Here is a 17,100-nt window from a genome sequence, read left to right as displayed (position 1 = left end):
TGCCTACGTACTAATCTGACAGTAATTTATCTGCGCCGGCAGAAATGTCTTACAGGTGTTATTGGTATGTACAAAAAAATAAATTCCTGTGCGCCAAAAAAGTAACTTAACATATACCCCCAAAAGTCTGTTAATGGCATCAGCGCAGAATTTAGTTGTTATATATAAACCCAAAAATGTATTCGACGCATCACGGGTGTTTTATTGTATAAGTGACCAAAATGTATTATTTTCGTAGAATGGCTATTATAAATAATATTACAGTCATTATTTATACTTACTAACACCACTTATACATACAAAAAATACACATAACTCTGTTTTAAGTGAAATGGTATCAGTCAGATATTCACTGCGTCACAATTAATTTCAAACAACAAATTAGGCATCGTATGTATATAAGTCCTCATTCATACAATGCAAAGGTTTGTATTACCATTTAGCACTGAAATTGTGACTAATGAAAAAAATGGCAAACATAACCTTAATACATAGGTCCCATTGTATCTGTCATTTCTTTTCTTTTACTAAGCATTAATATTCAGGCGGCCTGAACCATCCAAAGTATTGAGGAACAGCTACACTACTTCACACGTGCCAAAGATATTTGGAGTGAATTCTGTATTTCTTTATACCGACCGCTGCCTCTGTTCTCTGCCCCCCCCCCCCCCCCCCATGTGCTCAGAAGCTATAAAATATAATTAATAAGGAGAGTGAAGAGAGGGAAGGTGAAGGGAGGAGAGGGGAGAGTGAAGGGAAGAGGGGGGAGAGTGAAGGGAAGAGGGGGGAGAGTGAAGGGAAGAGGGGGAGAGTGAAGGGAAGAGGGGGGAGAGTGAAGGGAAGAGGGGTGAGAGTGAAGGGAAGAGGGGGGAGAGTGAAGGAAAGAGGGGGGAGAGTGAAGGGAAGAGGGGGGAGAGTGAATGGAAGAGGGGGAGAGTGAAGGGAAAAGGAGAAGGGGAGGGGAAGAGGGGGGAGAGTGAAGGAAAGAGGGGCGAGTAAGGGGAAGAGGGGGGAGAGTGAAGGAAAGAGGGGCGAGTAAGGGGAAGAGGGGGGAGAGTGAGAGAAAGAGGGGGCGAGTAAGGGGAAGAGTGAAGGAAAGAGGGGGGAGGGAGAAGGGAAGCCTCAAAAGCCAGGAGGAGCAACTCACAGAGATGCTAATTTTATGGGTCTGTCGTTAAGCAGCTCAGAAAGGGCCGACTGTTAAAGTTTAGGACACAGTGATAAGATGTGAGACAAAGCTCCCTGCACATTTCTTTCTCTTTTCTAAATCAGGTTGGGATTGAAGGAACAAAAGGTAATTGCTGTAGGCCAGTGGGTTAAAGGATTAATAATCTAATTCTCCTCCTCATTCTGCAGCAATAAAGCTGACAGTCTCCCAGTGGCCGCACCTTGGGGGGGTCTGGTTTTTGGCCATCTAGTTGTGGGTGACAGAGGGTACAGTTGCAAGAGGCGGTCCCACTGCTGGGGAGCGTATCTTTTCATCCTGACTCACAGCTGCTTTCTGGTTGGTACCAGGAGCAGAGAAGTACTGTATATACTAGGGTCTGTGTTACACTCATCCTCTGCACCAAAGGGCGCCCATCATTGAAAATAAGCAGGGCTGAGTATCACTAACCATGGTCAAAATGTAGGTACAACGCAGTTTTTTTTAGGCGATTCTGTTAAATAATGGGGCAAAGCACTTCCTGCCCCATCTAATAATAATAACTTTATTTCATATAGCACTTTTCTCCCAATGGGACTCAAAGAGTGTCACAATTACAGTATAGTGCGCGGTGCGCAGCATATTTATTTATTTATAATATGTTTTACCAGGAAGTAATACATTGAGAGTTACCTCTCGTTTTCAAGTATGTCCTGGGCACAGAGATAAGATGACAAATAATACATGGTTACAAATACATGGTTACGTTAAGTGAACAGGGTATACATTATATACAAGACATAGCATGCACAGTTAGAGATAATATATATTATAGACGTATGTAACAGTTACAGACCAGATTAAAATGTGAGAGCTTTAGTTTTGAAAGAACTAAGACTGGTGGTGGCTGTGGGAGTCTCCGGTAGATTGTTCCAGTTTCGGGGTGCACGGTAAGAGGAGGAGGGGCGGCCGGATACTTTGTTGAACCTTGGGATCATGAACAGTCTTTTGGAGTCAGATCTCAGATGATAAGTGCTGCATGTGGTAGGGGTGAGGAGCTTGTTCAGATAGGCGGGTAGCTTGCCCTGAAGGTAAGACAGGAAAGATGAACTTTGCGCCTAGAGTCAAGTGGTGACCAATCTAGTTCTCTGAGCATTTCGCAGTGATGTGTGTTGTAGTTGCATTGGAGGACAAAACAGCATATTGAATTGTAGAAGGTATCAATTTTGTTAAGGTGGGTTTGGGGTGCCGAGCCGTATACTATGTCTCCATAGTCCATAATTGGCATTAGCATCTGCTGTGCGATACGCTTTCTGACCAGCAGACTTAGGGAGGATTTGTTCCTATAAAGCACACCTAATTTGGCATAGGTTTTGGATGTCAGGGTATCAATGTGCATCCCAAATGGGAGTCAAACCATATGCCCAAGTATTTAAAACTAGTAACAGGAGTTAGGTTGGTGTTAGCGTTGGTCCTGATCTGGAGCCCAGTCATTGGAAGCTTTAAAAATGTAGCCTTGGTCCCAAATACCATTGTTACATAGGAATGTTACAGACACAGTCCCTGCCCAGCCTAGCTTACAATCTATGTTTTTGGTGAATGAGGCACAGGGAGATAAAGGAATTTTCCCAAGGTCACAAAGAGCTGATACCAGGAACTGAACCAGTATTTCCTGATTGAAACTCAGCGTAATGGTTTTCAGTCAGTGCCTTTACTCACGTAGGTTCACATCGCTTTTGAGTAGTGTCCTTGTTTCTGAGCCATACAGTAAAATGGTGTATTGAGGTGTTAAATGCGAATTTTTTTGTTACATTTGTCATGTCCTGTTGGTTCCACAAGCATTTCTTAAGGATGCGAACGCTGCAGTGTTGCTACCGATGCGGCTCTCGAAGTTTGAAAATTTGGTCCGTACACCCTCTTCCTGTCAGGTCGAGCTCACCACAAACGAGGCAGGATCGCGGTGCCGAGGTGGGAAAGGATATAACGCCACCCACAGCCACGAGGGCACATCTTGAGAGTAGAATGGCCTGGGTGTCCGAGTCGGGGCAGGAGAGGTACGGATGGTAGTGGGTGCTGTTAGCCAAGTCCGGGATTAGAGAGAGAGACGTAAATCGTTTACCGTTTGCCGAGTTCGGGGTGCCAGAGGTGCGGAGAGTCGTATTGCCGTATGCCACGTTCGGGGTGCCAGAGGTGCGGAGAGTCGTATTGCCGTATGCCAAGTTCGGGATGCCAGAGGTACGGAGAATCGAAGAGGAAGCCGGTTCGGTACACGAGGAAGACTGCAAGACAAGACAGGACTAGGGAGGCAGAGAGTGATGAGAACAACTGGTTCTATGCTCAGCCGACGAGTTAGTGACACCGCAGGGTATATATAGGTGAGAGGGACCAATGGCAGGGTAGCAAGGTGGGGGTGTGGGTAGGCCAGGCTGCGACAGGGATAGGTCCAGAAGGGCTCCCGGGGGAGGAGCTATAGAGCCCAGTAGTAAGGCTGCATTTGATTGCAGCAACAGTTTGGGGTCTTGTAACTTTAAAAGGCTAGTACGCCTCCGTGTGGCCGCGCCTCCGCGTGGCTGCGCTTGCGGACGCGTGACCGGGCATGCCCACAGGACCGGCACTAGAAGAGGGACACCGGCGTGCGCGCGCGCCCATGTGGAGCTGTAATCGGCGTCCTGGAAGGAGGCTGCCTGCGTGCGGCGGGAGGACCCGGTGGAGCTGCAGGTGAGTGGGGAGCACGCCGAGGGCGTCGTGACTCCCCGGTTGCCACAGTACCCCCCCTTCAGGGGCGACCTCCGGGCGTCCATGGCAAGGTTTGGAGGGATTCCTACGATGGAATGCTTGGACGAGTCGAGGGGCGTGGAGATCTCGGTGGGGAACCCATGAGCGTTCCTCAGGTCCGAACCCCCTCCAGTGGACCAGGTACTGTACTCCTCCTCTGGAGATCCTAGAATCCAGGATAGACTGGACCTCGTACTCTTGTTGACCTTGGATCAGAAGAGGGAGTGGAGAAGTGGTCTTGGAAAAACGAGGACTCTGAAATGCTGGTTTTAGCAAGGATACATGAAAGACGGGGGGAATCCTCATTGAGGGTGGAAGACGCAGGCGATAAGCCACTGGATTAATCCTCCTGACCACGGGGAAGGGACCAAGGAACTTGGGTGCCAGCTTCATGGTGGGAACCTTTAGTCGAATATTCCTGGATGAAAGCCATACCCTGTCTCCTGGAGAGAATTCTGGGACCTGGCGTCGATGGCGATCTGCCTGGAGTTTCTGTCTTCCGGCGGCCACTCTTAGGTTCTCCTGAATCTTCCTCCATAAGTCTTTCAGCCGGGTGATACGTTTGCCAACTGCTGGTACCCCAGAGGATAGGGGGGAGGAGGGTAAGCGGGATGGGTGAAACCCGAAATTTACAAAAAAGGGAGATTCTTGAGTGGAGTCATTACGTAGGGAGTTGAGGGCAAACTCGGTCCAAGGTAGCAGATCCACCCAATCGTCCTGTGTATCGGTTACGAAACATCAAAGGTACTGTTTCAGGTTTTGATTGGCTCTCTCCGTCTGCCCATTGGTCTGTGGGTGGTATCCTGAGGAGAATTGTAATGAAATACCCATCTTTAGAGAGACGGCTCGCCAAAATTTTGAAATGAATTGGGACCCCCTGTCCGAGACGATGGTTGACGGTACTCCATGGAGACGAAAGATTTCCTGGATGAAAACATCCGCCAGCCTGGGGGAATTCGGAAGACCTCTCAAGGGAACAAGGTGAGTCTGCTTGGAAAAGCGATCAATGACAACAAGGATAGTATTCATCCCTTTGGAAGTGGGAAGATCCAGGATAAAATCCATAGAAATATGGTTCCAAGGCCGATCTGGGATGGGTAATGGAAGAAGAAGGCCTGCTGGTTTGACCCGGGGTACTTTGTTGCGAGCACCTGTGCCACACGCCTTCACAAACTCCTCCACATCTTTGGACATCCCTGGCCACCAGAAGGTTCGTTGGGTGAGATCGTTAGTTTTCCGCATCCCTGGGTGTCCTGCTGATTTAGAGGAATGGCACCACTCGAGGACTCTCTTGCGATGTTGCAGTGCGGTGTAGAGCCTTCCCTCCGGGACCTTGAGCCCCATAGGAGCCTGTGATTGCTCGGATCGGATCTTGTCCATGATGTCGAAGGAGTTGGCGGATACGATAAATTTGGAAGGAATTATCGTCTCTAGCCGCTCTTCAGACCTATACTCTGCAAGGAACTGCCGTGACAGAGCATCTGTCTTCAGGTTTTTGGAGCATGGGACGAAGAAGATGAAGTAATTGAACCGGGAAAAGAATAACGCCCAGCGGGCTTGTCGGGCGCTCATTCGACGTGCCCCTTCTAAGTAGAGGAGGTTCTTATGGTCTGTGAGGATGGTTATGGGGGTTTCCGTGCCTTCTAAGAGGTGTCTCCATTCCTCTAATGCCAACTTGATTGCCAAGAGTTCCCGGTTTCTGACATCATAATTCCGTTCTGCGGACAAAAATTTCTTAGAAAAGAAGGCACATGGGTGTAATCTGGCTAAGGGCGAAGTCCTTTGGGACAAAATGGCGCCAGCCCCGACGTCAGAGGCATCCACTTCCAGGGTAAATGGGAGATTAGGATCTGGGTGGGATGACGAAAGCCTTCTTGAGAAGATTAAATGCTTGAATGGCGGTTCTGGGCCACGATGAGGGATCTGCATCTTTTTTGGTTAGAGCAGTGATGGGATATACCGTGGTGGAAAAATTGCGAATGAAGCGATGGTAGTAGTTTGCGAAACCTAGAAAGCGTTGCACGGCTTTAAGGGTGGTCGGATGAGGCCAGTCCAGAATGGTCTTTAGTTTCGCTGGATCCATAGTGAACCCGGAGTCAGAGATAATGTATCCCAGGAACGCCACGGACGTCAAATGGAATTGGCATTTCTCCAATTTCGCAAAGAGATGGTTCTCCCGGAGGCGTAACAGCACCTGCTGAACGTGTTTAATGTGCTCTTGGACGGACTTAGAAAAGATTAGGACGTCGTCTAAGTAAACGATGAGAAATTTGTTAAGAATGTCCCGGAAAATTTCATTGACGAAGTCCTGAAAGACTGCTGGCGCGTTGCACAGGCCAAACGGCATGACCAGGTATTCATAATGGCCGTCATGGGTGTTAAACGCAGTCTTCCACTCGTCCCCCTCGTGTATCCTTACCAAATTGTAAGCGCCCCTTAAGTCCAATTTAGAAAAAATGGTTGCTCCTTGAAGGCGATCGAAGAGCTCCGAAATCAAAGGCAGCGGGTAGCGGTTTTTGCGCGTGATCTTATTCAAGCCCCGGTAAATCGATGCATGGGCGAAGAGACCCGTCCTTCTTCTTTACAAAAAAGAAGCCCGCTCCGACTGGGGAAGAAGATTTTCTGATGAAACCCCTCTCCAAATTCTCCATAATGTAGCTGTTCATGGCTTTAGTCTCTGGAAGAGAAAGTGGATAAGATCGCCCCCTTTGAAGGGCTGCCCCGGGCAGCAGGTCGATAGGACAGTCAAAAGGTCGGTGCGGGGGTAGGACCTCGGATCGTGCCTTGTCGAAAACATCACGGAAATCCAAGTATACTACGGGCAAGGAGTTAACCTCCTGGCATGGTACGCAAACCTCCTACCTTCTGGGGCAGCCTGGTACAGGTTTTGGCACATTGAGCACCCCACTGGATAGGTTCCCGGTTGGTCCAGTCGAGGTGAGGGTTATGGAGTTGGAGCCAAGGAAGGCCCAGGATCAGCTCGACGGAAGGAGTGTGGATGACATCGAGGGTAATGGTCTCCGTATGCACCCAGACGAACAAAAGTTGAAGAGGCACCGTCTGCAGCGTGATGAAGGCCAGTTGTAGTGGTCGATCATCAATGGCCTCCAGGCCCACTGGAATCCTCTTGCAGGTAAGTGGAATATTGTTCCGTTCAGCAAAGGCTTGATCAATGAAATTGCCTGCGGAACCGGAGTCCACAAATGCCAGTGCTTGAGTATGAAACCCCTCTCCAGACAGCGTCACTGGAAGAGAGGCAGTGTTCCCAACGAGACTCCCCGGGATCTCATAGGGATTTGGCGTTTCCCGGCTTATGGGGACACTGGAGCACCAAGTGACCGGCATTGCCACAGTACATACAGAGACCTGCACTGCGCCGGCGTTGTTTCTCGGCAGTGGACAGCTTATTCCCTCCCAATTGCATTGGTTCCGGGACGTCCAAAGACGGAGGTGCTGGGGACACGAACGACGGGACGGGAGACCTTGAAACCCGTTGACGATGACAAGAACGTTCAGTCCTCCGCTCCTGCAGACGCTGGTCCACCCGAATGCATAGGGCGATCAAATCCTCTAGGTCAGTAGGACGTTCCCGCGCCGCAAGCTCATCCTTTAGGGGCTCCGACAAGCCCTGCCAAAACGCCGAAGATAGTGCTTCATTGTTCCACCCTGTCTCGGCTGCGATGGTGCAGAACTCCACAGCGTATTGGGCGACGGGTCGATCTGCCTGGGTTATGTGGAAGAGAGAGGAAGCTGCCGTTAACTGCCGTCCAAGTGTGTCAAAGACCCTTCGGAACTCACGGGCGAAGAGGTCGATGTCCTGTGTGATGTGAGACTGTTGTTCCCAAATGGGGGAGGCCCAGGCCAGCGCCTCGTCGGAGAGAAGAGCCACGATATAGGCAACCTTAGAGCTTGAGGAGACAAAACGAGAAGGTGAGAGTTGGAATTGAATAAAACATTGATTAAGGAAGCCCCTACATCCTTGGGGGTCCCCAGCGTAGCGGTTGGGGGTCGGAGTTCGGGGTTCCATAGCAGACAGAGGAGATGTAGAGACAGTTGCGGAGGACGTTGAGGTCGTTGGAGAAGGTCCCAGACTGGAAGCTCGGGCTTGAACGGTAAGGGAATGAAGGCTCTGCTGAAGCAAATCCACCCGCCTATCATTTTGTTCCAGATAAGTCTCTAGCCTGGCGAAGAGATTAGTGTGGGAAGTACGCTCCACCTCAGCGGGGTCCATGTTTGTGGGGCTGAGCATAATGTCAGGTCGAGCTCACCACAAACGAGGCGGGACCGCGGTGCCGAGGTGGGAAAGGATATAACGCCACCCACAGCCACGAGGGCACGTCTTGAGAGTAGAATGATCTGGGTGTCCGAGTCGGGGCATTAGAGGTACGGATGGTAGTGGGTGCTGTTAGCCAAGTCCGGGATTAGAGAGAGAGACGTAATCGTTTACCGTTTGCCGAGTTCGGGGTGCCAGAGGTGCGGAGAGTCGTATTGCCGTATGCCACGTTCGGGGTGCCAGAGGTGCGGAGAGTCGTATTGCCGTATGCCACGTTCAGGATGCCAGAGGTACGGAGAGTCGAAGAGGAAGCCGGTTCGGTACACGAGGAAGACTGCAAGACAAGACAGGACTAGGGAGGCAGAGAGTGATGAGAACAACTGGTTCTATGCTCAGCCGACGAGTTAGTGACACCGCAGGGTATATATAGGTGAGAGAGACCAATGGCAGGGTAGCAAGGTGGGGGTGTGTGGGTAGGCCAGGCTGCGACAGGGATAGGTCCAGAAGGGCTCCCGGGGGAGGAGCTATAGAGCCCGGTAGTAAGGCTGCATTTGATTGCAGCAACAGTTTGGGGTCTTGTGCCTTTAAGAGGCTGGTGCGCCTCCGCGTGGCTGCGCTTGCGGGCGCGTGACTGCGCTTGCGGGCGCGTGACTGGGCATGCCCGCAGGACCGGCACTAGAAGAGGGACACCGGCGTGCGCGCGCGTGCCCACGTGGAGCTGCAATAGGCATCTTGGAAGGAGGCTGCCTGCGTGCCGCGGGAGGACCCAGCGGAGCTGCAGGTGAGTGGGGAGCACACCGAGGGCGGCGTGACTCCCTGGTTGTCACACTTCCCGGTCTAAACCCAGCCTGTTCTTCCCTGCAGTTCAATTCTATACGTTTAAGTAGTCTGGTCCAGATAATAGAAGTCAAAAGCTTTGCAGATGTTGATAGCAAGCTTATGCCCTTATAATTTTTGCAATTAGCTGGCCTCCACAACGCATCCTCCTTACCTTATAAAGGATGAAGTAATGTCGTATACGAAGTATATACCAATATATATTACTTTACTCACTGAGCCACTTCTTCAGCGTCTCCATAACATGGATTGTATTTATTGTAAACAGAGATACCCTTTTATATTTAAATCTTTGTTTCTACACATGGACCAGTATGAGAGTTCTCCGTAAATGAAACGATAGTGTGCAGAGCTTTCAGGGCCTCACAGGTCTCTGCTTCATGTGCACAACTCAGGAATTCAGTATCACCCAGCAGAGTATCAGAGGTTACTGCTTTGTGGCAGGATTTGTTAACCCTGCTTACTTTCTGAGGCATGTAATATAGTAAGCGCAGGCGCGCGCACGGCGCTGCATGTGGCGCACGCGTTTAGTGCCTATAGGCCAAACTGTGATGCGCACGGCTAGGAGGCGTGGCCATGATGTCACAAAGGTAGGCCGCATTGTGATTGGCTCAGTGTCACGTGTCACGGCAGCCACTCGAAAATACAAATGTCTTTGTATTTCCATACAGCTGCCGCGCCAACGCTGTCTGCCATGTGCGCGTGCGCGAGTCGGCACTGGATAAACTGTCATAGGGAGACAGGTATTTATCATTGCTGCACGCGCGCCAGCGCTTAGTATAATACCAGCCTTATACAGATGCTGTTGGAACTTCCTCAGCACTGGAGGTGCCTGCGATCTCTCTGTAGGTTATTTATTAAAGGGCGATAGTGCCGATCGTGAAATAATGACTGTTGTGCAGTAGTGCCAGATCGGTACTGTCACACTTTCATGAATAACCCCCTTAATCTCTATTACTCACAGAAGAACAAATATGAAAGTGACAGCTGTGTGTGTTACACTGTGTGTAATGCAGCGGCACAAAAGCCTCACTCCATAAAACAGCTTTCTGATTCTGCTCAGACCCTGAAACACAATGCAGGAAACGTTCACTTACAGACCAAAGTCCGTTTCCTCTTAAGACATGGTTTCCCAGCACAATACAATAAGAATCCTGCCCAGTGACAGTGGGAGCTAGAATCTCTGTAACCTGGAGCATTCACTCACTACTTCTGAAGTCTCTATATGCGCTACAGTTAGATTGTGAGCTCTTGGGCTAAGCCCCCCTGCCTATGATAACTTTATCTAGTCAGAGCATTACATTAATATACCCCTGAATGTGAATTTGTCTAAATATTGCATTGCAAATCCCTCTGGCAGCGAATGGGTTGTTTATATATCAGTATTTTTTTTTGAATAACTAAAATTAAAGTATAACGGGGTGAGGTTATAGTGAGAGAGTACAGATGGTAATTATTTTATAGCACATCTCAGTGAACCTGCCCGGATAACAATGCCTGACAGTAATAAGGCAAGCTCCGTGCATCCCTGCTAGTTTGCTCCAGGTAGCCTGTGTGAGACTGGGTTTTATTTACACCACGGGCTGGCCAAGTCCATTCCTCAAGGGCCACCAACAGGCAATAATAAATTGGCAATAAAGAGAACAGTTATGAAATGTAATATCTGGTATTGTATTTCAAAGAAAACCTTTTTGTGATAAAAATGTAAAAAAGAAAGGTTGTGCTGTCTGCAGTCATTCCTGATCGACTTGTGTTACTCTACAGACCTGTGCAAACCAGGACTGTGCCAGGTAGCTATACCCCTGCCCTGGCTCATACCCTCCAACTGTGCCTATTTAGCAGGTACATGAGATGCTCTATGAACAGAGAACGTTTTGTGTGTGTGTAGTAAGCTGTTAAGGGACTTCCATAGGACTAGCTTGAAAGTGCCTCCATCCAGCATGAGTAGAGGAACTACAGGGGCACTTCTTTTTCTGTGCACCATGTTGGAAGGGCACACATGAGCTGCTGCTCTCCCATTCTGCCATCCTCGCTGGATAGGCTCGGACGGGCACACTTCCCTTCTGCCCTACAAACCCTAGAGTTAATTGTACGACAAAAGCAGGCCCCGGCCACCAACTCCCTGTGTTTGCACAGAAGCGACCTGGGGTCAGTGTAAACCAGAGGATGATAAGCTCTGAGTCACTGCAGTGAAAGGACAGATGTCAGGGGCGCAGGCCTCATCTGTACAGATGGGCTCTGCTCTTTGTGCGAGGGTTACCAGGACGAGTGCGAGCAAGTGGAGCTAATCTGCTGAAAGAGGTGCAGGGACATGAGGAGGGGAGCTGTCTGGGAGTGTGGCACGGGATGTGCGGGGAGCAGCCTCCTGTCTGAGGGGCCATAAATATAGACACAAAAGCCTCCCCACAAAACCACTCACTCCTCATAAAGCTGCAGTCCCACATACCAACATATAACTCTGCAAAATCAGGACCTACAGCCCAACTGAGTAACACATCTCACAACGTACCACAAACTGCGGCAGCAATTTCAAAGCGGCGTCCAAGGCTGAGGTATAAAACAGGTTTTAGAAAATCACCACGGCGTCCATTTTTAAACATCCCTGCAGAAACTGTTTTCACCTCAATATTTGCCCAACGTGGAAAGTTCCTAAAGGATTGCACTACGAATAAAGTGCTCAGTGTGTCCCAGGGAAATACAGAGGATCTTTAGCAATAGCTTGTCCCCCCGCCCACATTGTACTACGCCTCACAGTGTGTTGGCACAATACAAAAAAGAGAAGATAATTATAATAATATGTTCTTATTGGGATTTGCACCTTTCCATTGTTTAAAAGAATGGTGGGATTTATTTTATGAATAGTCTCCTCTACTCACTTTTATAAACTCACCTGCTTTGTAATGATATATCTCTGTAATGCCCCTTGTAGATGGATGGGTTGCTTTACACTACCTGGCAGAGATATCTAGTTACTGTATACTTGCTAGTTCTAAACATGCTCGTCTTCTCTTTTAGAACCATTGGGTTTTGCAATGCGTGTGATTTAAACGTTTCTAAGGTTATTGGGTTCTCTTTAAGAGTAGACGGTCTTTTCTGTGTCTTTTTACATGCAACTTCCTTTTGCTGTAATGGGGCTGATGTTTTAAATAAGGTATCCCCCTTTCTGCTCTCTTACAATAAGTTGGTTCAATATTGGGTTTCAATTGCTGTGCTCCCTCATTAAACACGCGGCTTCTCTCCTGCACTCAGACACAGCACTACAAGGCTTTAATTCACTTCAAGCAAGGAGCTGGGTATCTTCCCCCTGCCATGTGCATTCTTCTACTTTATGCGGCCTTGTAAATCAAATCTTCATTAGACTCTTCCCTAAAGCCATAGGACATAAAGCCTGTCCTATTATCCTGCCCCCAGTAAACCAGGTTTAATCAGTAAAATACCACGAAAAAGAATAAATACCCTTTGAATGAAAAGAAATCTATTTCTCCAGAGTGCCCGTGAAATTTCTTCCTTCTGCATAATAGACACACTTACTAGGAGACCAATAAATATATTGGGAAGATAAGGGAGTGAAAGGGCCTTTTGAAGCCTGTCTCTTTTGATGGAAGAAGAGAACAGGAATCTGTTTGGGGTTTTATTTGAGCTGACTGTGGTGTGTCCTGGATGAGCAGTGTTTGTTGAGCGTTTTGTTTTGGGCAGGCTTGTGATATGAAGGCTGCTAGATACACTCTGGATAAAGGCCCTCTTTTCTGGGTCACAGAGCACTTTCACTACCCGTGAACAGGGCCTAATAAGAGACACACGCTAGTTCTGCACACGCAGAAACTCACAGCACGCCCTGTTGTTAAATAAGGCGCACGCAGGAACCCCATGCAGTCCAGCAACTATTTCATATTCAATCCCACATGAATTTGCAAAGCACGAAAGGGGACTTCAATATAATTCTGGATGACCACCCAAGACCAGAAACCAAAAGCTACAGGTATGTGTGTAAAGCTCAGATCCACAAAAGGGGGCTAAGCTTTAGCCCACCTTTTCTCCTATTCAAATGAAGGCGCACTAAAGTTTAGCCCCCTTTTGTGAATCTGGGCCTAAGTTGGTGAACCACTCCACACGAGACATAATAAAGCACCAACATGGCACTCCTACTCCACCAATATCCATGCTCACCCCTCACCCACAGCATGTCCAGCACCACATATATCTGGGTCCATTAGTGTCTATACCAAATGTGACAGACTTGTTGTTGTGTTTATCACAATCTGGCACACACATGTAAGGCAGACCCTCTCAGAGCTGCATCCCAAGCATTTAATACTAGATTGTAAGTTTTTTGGGGCAGGGATATTTACTTTTGCACCTGTGCTGTATTTGTATCGAGTTGTATAGCAAAGATAAAAAAACACTTATGAGCACATTCACATGTCTCAGACAGTTCCCCCAAACCTACCTTAATCATGCAGTATACAATGCTTCCACTGCAACCAGGGATTCTGGGTAATGACATGCAAATGAACTCAGCGTGTCATTTTTTGCTTCGTAGACATTTTAAATGAGCAGATGCTCCCCTCAATTTTTTTATTGTATTATCTATTCCCTTAGATGGGAAGCAGGGAGTCTCCGGAGCTGAACCCCATTAATGTCAGCTCTGGGAACCCCGTTTCCCGAGATACATGCCTCTGTAAGGAGTGCCGGTAGCAGCTCCGCAAGTTTACATATCCTGGTCACATGGGCCAATAGGAAGCCGCATTGGGATGAAGTCACGGGTTCCGATTGCCCCACGTGACGTGGGAGCTTTAGATCCGTCATTTCGATAGTCCCGCACAGCCCAGCCGGAGCTGCTACCGGCGCCCCCTACGGAGGTAAGTATCTCGGGAAATTGACATAGTTCAGCCCCAGAGACCCGCTGCTTCAATCCTATAACCCTAAAAAAAAATGTAAGGAGCAGGATTGCTACTTTGACATGGATTGAGTTGTATGATACACTTTACACTGTAAGACGTTGTATGCGTAAATATAACTACAAAAAAATCAGAACATCTTACTACTTGATGCTAAAAGATGTCTTCCTTCTACCTCTTTTGTATCTAAAGCACTCTCCTGCCTAAAACCTCTCAATCACTGCCCCACACCTCTGGGGTGTCCTTCCCCGACTAGCACCCTCTCTCTCCACCTTCAAGGCCCATCTCAAAACTCTCACGGTTTCCTGAGGAAGTGATCTAGCGAAACGCCTTGTGCCGTGTTTCACTACCAGAGGCAGCAAGACGCAGGACAACTTCTCACGGGCACTCTATCAGCTGGCGCCGAAACCTGCTAGCGGGGTCCAGAAGCGGGGATCTCGAACAGCTGTAGACGCCGAGAACACAAAGTGCTGACCGCGCGAGTATTCACTTTGTTGTGAGCTGCTACACACTATCCTAGACGTAAGTGTGCATTTCTTTTTATCCCTTTTACCACATAAATATTTTTACATGCTATCTCTCTGTGTAATAATTACGGTCCGGGAGGGCTGTCGGATTTCACACGTGTCACTGTTGTGGGGCTCAGGGGGGACCGAGGCTGATGGGGGGAAAACCTGCAAAGATACCAGTCAGTGCCTCTTGTTCTTTGGGGACCATGTGAGTTTTGGCTCCGTTCACTTTACACTTAATTCTAAGAGATTACTGGATCCTGGATAATCCTGCACTACATGTGTTTTTCTCTCTTATGTCCTCATATAAGATTCTGCGCTCCCTAACATCCACATCACCATCTCAAAACGCACCTGTTTAAAAGCATTTCAGTAGCTTTAAAGTACTCGCCCCTTGCAGACACACTTATCGTACGTATCCCCTTCCTACTATCTCTGTAAATTCTACTTACCACTTAGATTGCAAGCTCTTCGAGACAGGGGCTCGTCTTCCTAATGTTTACTTTTATGTTTGAGGCGCTTATTCCCATTATGTATTACATCTCATATTATTTTGTTGCAACCATTACTACTGTGAAGCACTATGTACATTGATAGCGCTATACAAATAAAAATATACATACATACATACATACTCCCCTTTGTTCTTTATTGTAAGTTGTCTGTGAAATAACAGTAGCTAATATTCTCATGTAATATAATGCACAGTAATGCCGAGGAAGCCTTGTTTGCAGTGGCGATAAAATCCTTTTGCATACATTTGGGCTGCCACATTATTGTGTTTTTTTAGTTCACAATATAACCTGCGGCTCTGCACAGACAGCTACAATAATGACTTATTTATGTACAAATATTTCTCCGTCACTGACATATTACTCTCATTTTGCGTTTGGACTCAGAGAGCTGGGGTTTTAGGAAGAAGATACAACCAATAAACAGGGTTAAAATGCAAAGGAGACGGCTAAATGTTAACTGCCTGAGTAAAAGTGTCTCGCAGTGATTGGGTAACATATCAAACAAGGCATTGTGAGGGTCCTTTGTGTCCATTGAGAGGAGCTGTGTATAAATAACACAAGCACTGCAGGGACCCCAGTGCAAGCAGGCAGCTGGAGGAGTTGGGTGACTGAGGGTTTCTGCTAAGAAGAATCCCCCCACCCCCTAGAAGATTTGCACTTTAGATTGCAGCTGTCACTGACACTGCTCTCATCTCCCACAGAAGTGCATATCGGGCCGCATTGAACCTATTCCAGGATGGACTCGGACTCTCTATCAAGCAGGTCATCTTCCCCAGAGTTGGGGAGCAGGATAAGCCCGGCCCGATTCCTGCCTGGGCAGATGTTCCAGACGCTGTGCGTAGGGCAGCGAAAGCTCCCCCGGGGAAAGCTGGTAGCCGGTGAAGAATTACCCCAGGAGGGAGGGCCCGATCTGCGTCTGAAGGTGAACAGCCGCGAGCGTATGCGCATGCACGATCTCAACCAGGCCATGGACGGTCTGCGGGAGGTCATGCCCTACTCTCACGGTCCCTCCGTGCGCAAACTCTCCAAGATCGCCACCCTTATGCTGGCACGCAACTACATCCTCATGTTGTCGAGCTCGCTGGAGGAGATGAAAAAGCTGGTGAGCGAGGTATACGGCAGGCACCGTGCACCCAGATGTGCCCAGATCTCTGCCAACCCTCTGCCACTTCACCGCGTGGGACCCCAGCCTCTGCCCCCTGTGATGAGCGCCGTGCCATCCTCAGACTTCACAGCAGCCGCTTACCTGGGCTTTTTGTCTCAGGACATTCACCACGCTCCTGCTGCTGCCCATCTTGCCGGCTGCTACCGGTGTTGCTCAGGACTGCCCTGTCCCTGCGCTGCATGCCATCCTGTGCCCCAGCCACTGCCCAGGACTGCTGCCAGCCTCCCGGCCCTGAAACCTAGCAAATGAGTCGTGGTGGCTGCAAAGCAGAAAGGATATTGCTATTTTTATGTCAGACACCCCAACCGATCCCTGATCTATATGAATCTCTCCTGCCTCGGCGTTCTGAATGGAAAGTGACTTGTCAGATCAGGCGAAGGTCTGAATATCCTTCTAATATGTTGATCTCACAATGACTTGTCACAAAGGGGATTGTACGTTAGCAATCATTCAAATTTGCAGCTCTAAACAGCTCTCACCTTCCAAAGGGAGCCAGAAATGTACTGTATGCTGTATCACATTTTGGAACGTGTAATGTATTGTATGTTATAAACATTTTCCTCCGCAATGCATTGCTGCCCCCTCTGGCAGTGACAGGGTTAAATCTCCCCTGCACCTCTCGCAGGCCTCTAACCTTTCTTCCTGTGTATAGTGTAATGTACATAAAGTGTCATTTTTATTAATAAAATATAAAATGCAAATTACGAGTCTCGTGTTTCATTAAGATATGAGGTGATGCTAGTCAGTCAGGGGCAACGAACACAACAAATTCATTAGGCAACAAACGTCACACAACCATGGGATTTCCTGACAATCCCCAGGACTGAGGGGCTCTCCAAAATAGGTTCTAATGTATCTACATAAACACACATAGGAAAGTGTGTGTGTGTCAACATCATTATTTGATGCTGTATTTTTTTTCTTTTACTAAATCATTGCAAGAAATTATCTATGTCCTAAAGTGTAGGAACAGGAGAGTGGATA

The 17,100-nt window shown here is 48.3% G+C and overlaps 2 protein-coding genes across 2 annotated transcripts in view; one reads left to right on the top strand and one right to left on the bottom strand.

Moving 5' to 3' along the window:
• Window positions 1-16,437, bottom strand: part of ZBTB8B (zinc finger and BTB domain containing 8B) — a 43,382-nt gene extending 26,945 nt beyond the window's left edge. The window contains exon 1 of the mRNA XM_075604695.1: window positions 16,198-16,437. Within this exon, the coding sequence (XP_075460810.1) occupies window positions 16,198-16,245 (48 nt within the window). The 5' untranslated portion in view covers window positions 16,246-16,437. The remainder of the gene's footprint in view (window positions 1-16,197) is intronic.
• Window positions 1-16,783, top strand: part of LOC142497208 (oligodendrocyte transcription factor 3-like) — a 32,515-nt gene extending 15,732 nt beyond the window's left edge. The window contains exons 3-4 of the mRNA XM_075604697.1: window positions 14,120-14,449; window positions 15,653-16,783. Of these exons, the coding sequence (XP_075460812.1) occupies window positions 15,688-16,365 (678 nt within the window). The 5' untranslated portion in view covers window positions 14,120-14,449; window positions 15,653-15,687 and the 3' untranslated portion in view covers window positions 16,366-16,783. The remainder of the gene's footprint in view (window positions 1-14,119; window positions 14,450-15,652) is intronic.
• The last annotated feature ends 317 nt before the right edge of the window (window positions 16,784-17,100 follow it).

This window comes from Ascaphus truei, chromosome 6 (assembly GCF_040206685.1).
Source record: "Ascaphus truei isolate aAscTru1 chromosome 6, aAscTru1.hap1, whole genome shotgun sequence".
Lineage (NCBI taxonomy): Eukaryota > Metazoa > Chordata > Amphibia > Anura > Ascaphidae > Ascaphus > Ascaphus truei.
The sequence above is the reverse complement of the archived record's forward strand: the minus strand, read 5'-3'. Positions and strand labels throughout refer to the sequence as shown.